We start from the raw sequence: 2,621 nt of genomic DNA, 5'->3' as shown, positions 1-2,621 counted from the left end.
CCCTCGGCCAGCGCCTTTGGGATCGGCACGCCGGCCCTGAGCAGTGGCTCTCCTGCCGTGGCCTTCAACTTTGGGGCCGGGCAGAGCGTGGCAGCCCCGGCGGTGACGCCGTTCGGCTCTTCCCTGACGCAGAGCACACTGGGTGCACAGAACCAGAGCACACCCTTCGCCTTCACCGTGCCCAGCACGCCCAACAACAAGCCCGTGTTTGGAGGTGAACCGGAGCAGAGGGGCCTTCCCGGGGGGTGAGGGCAGGGCTGCCCTTAGGCCGCAGCTTCCCTGCCAGACCTTGCTGAGCTCCATGGGCTCAGCAGCCCTCCAGGGTCTGGTGCTGATGCTGTGTGAGGGGAAGGCACTTCTGTCACCCACTGTCTGGGTGCCCAGCCCTCAGAAGTGTAGGGGAATCCTTAAATCCTTCTCCTCGACCCCTCTGAATGCACCAGCTCCCCAGCTCTGCGCCTGTGCTGAGCCCAGCCAGGTGCCCTCCAGAAGCCAAGGTCTTGGGAGTGCTTAAAAACAACCTGGAGCTTCTTGATGAGTAGAAATGCTGCCAGCCAGCGATTGCCATCACTTGCTCCCTCTTTGAGGTTTTCCCTGCCACTTTGCACCCTTGCTGGGCCTCTCCCCTCCCACAGGGCTGAAACCCACGTGCAGAGCAACCCCTTGATCCAGAAAGAGGCCTTTGTGACACCTTGGCTTGCAAATCCTCCCGTGCTGCCCTGCTGGCAGGAGAGCCCAAGGGTTACCATGAGAGAGCAGCTGCTTGCGTTAAAAGGACTCCTTGGGTGAAGAGGCTGCTTCTAGGGACTGTGGTGCTTTACCCCCCGCAGGGAGATCTGTGTCCTCGGCGGGTGCTGAGGCTTTTCCTTCTCTGCCGACCCTGGCTCACGGTGGTGCGTTGTCTTTCTAGGATCTCCCGCACCCACCTTCGGGCAGAGCACACCCGTGCCGGGCACAGTGGGGAGCGGCAGTGGCAGCCTTTCCTTCGGGACACCCAGCACTCCTGCTTCGAGCTTCGGAGGAGTTGGCGCTTCCTTTGGTAAGAAGGGAGCCTGTGCTTCAGCCTTGGGGAGCTGATGGGTCATGTTGTCCCCTCAGGCTGGGGACAGCAGAAAGGCTATGGCTCAGGAGGTGGCTTGGGTGGTGCCTTCTGGGCTCGGGGAATGGATGGTTTTCCCTCCCCAGGACGGGGATTTTGCTACCCTCCCTTCTCCGTGTCAGCTCTGAGGCTGCAGAGGCCTGAGCAACCTTTCTGCTTCCAGGTTCCTCCACCCCTGCCTTTTCCATCGGGGCAGGATCCAAGACGGGCGCTCGCCAGCGACTGCAGGCACGGAGGCAGCACACCCGCAAAAAGTAACCCCCGGCACCGGCCCGCGCGAGGAGCCCCTGCAGGGAGGTCTGGTCTGGAGTGGCCCCCGTGGCAGGGCCAGGGCCCCCTCTCTGACACCAGCCAGGGACCGTGCTGGGTGGCAGCGACCGGGGTGGGACAGGATAAACCAAACTCTTCTTACTTGAACAGTTCCACAGCCAAGGCTGGACGAACCTCTGTACATATCTGCAGCATTTCCTCCCTTTATTTTGCCATGTTTCATAATGTGTACATTTTGCCCCATTTGCTTCTTTTAGCTGTTGCCGTGCCCTCCTCCTCAGCCCCAAACGGCCACCCCTTGCCCCGTGGCGTGGTAGCCACCAGAGCCACGTGTCCCTGCTCAGAGCCATGCTGGGTTCCTGCCGGCCGCGGTTCCAGGCTGCCGAGGGATGCCGTCTTCACCAGGTCCTGAAATCTTTCCCCGTTGTTTCACCCCGTGGCCTGGTGAACGCGCTCCCTCCCGAGGGCTCTGCTCCATGGCTGGGTTCATGCCAGCCTGGCGCAGGTGTCTTGGTGCTGTGGGTGACCGACCCTGCTCCTGCAGCTGGGTGATGCCCCCTCACTGTGATTTAATCTCCCATCAGAGCTCAGCTGGGGCTGCACCATAGCCTGGGACCTCGGCGGGGGGCGCAGGGTGGGATGGGGGTCCCTGCACCCCACCCTGGCCCTAGTGGCTCCCTGCTGGGCTGAGGGCTCCTCTCGCCTTGCTGCTCATGTGAAGCTCCCTCTGTTTTGCTTTATTTGTGCTCCCGTTCCAATGCGCTCATTGAATCGAGTTTGGAGGAAGAACTGAATGGTGTGCGTGGCGGCATGTTGGTTATGCCGGATTTGCTGTTTGGAACTTCTTTTTTGGGGGGTGCGCCCATCCCTCTGCGGGGGACGCGCCCCGGCTAATTGGATGTTGACAGTAGCATCACTGCGTGGCTGCTCGCGCTGGGGGAGTTGTCCCTTCGTCATTAGGGCTGAAAAGCAGGCAGCTGGGGTGGGGAACGGCCTGGACCCTCAGGCAGGGGGGCTGTAGCCTGGCAGTCTCTGCCCTCCCTTCCCTTTCTCCTGGGGTGCTCTGGAGCTGCTTCTGGAAGGAGTCCAGAGCGGGTGGCCTTCCCCCCTCTCCCCAGATTCAAATTGGTTTTCCTTTGTAGCTCGCCCCCCCACCTTGGGGTTTTACCAGCTCCTAGAAGCTGCACTCCCCCTTCCCATCCAGTCAGGAGCGAGGCCTGGGAGCTCCTCTGGGGAGAGGCTGCCAGAGCCG

At 61.8% G+C, this 2,621-nt stretch overlaps 1 protein-coding gene across 1 annotated transcript in view; it reads left to right on the top strand.

Annotated features, from left to right (window-relative positions):
- POM121 (POM121 transmembrane nucleoporin) overlaps positions 1-1,357 on the top strand; it is a gene marked incomplete at its 5' end in the record, with an annotated part of 9,751 nt that extends 8,394 nt beyond the window's left edge. The window contains 3 exons of the mRNA XM_010182753.1: positions 12-214; positions 911-1,039; positions 1,263-1,357. Of these exons, the coding sequence (XP_010181055.1) occupies positions 12-214; positions 911-1,039; positions 1,263-1,357 (427 nt within the window). The remainder of the gene's footprint in view (positions 1-11; positions 215-910; positions 1,040-1,262) is intronic.
- Positions 1,358-2,621: the final 1,264 nt, after the last annotated feature.

The sequence above is a fragment of the Mesitornis unicolor genome, unplaced genomic scaffold (genome assembly GCF_000695765.1).
Source record: "Mesitornis unicolor isolate BGI_N332 unplaced genomic scaffold, ASM69576v1 scaffold32820, whole genome shotgun sequence".
NCBI classification, from domain to species: domain Eukaryota; kingdom Metazoa; phylum Chordata; class Aves; order Mesitornithiformes; family Mesitornithidae; genus Mesitornis; species Mesitornis unicolor.
This window is presented reverse-complemented; position numbering and strand designations above follow the sequence as displayed.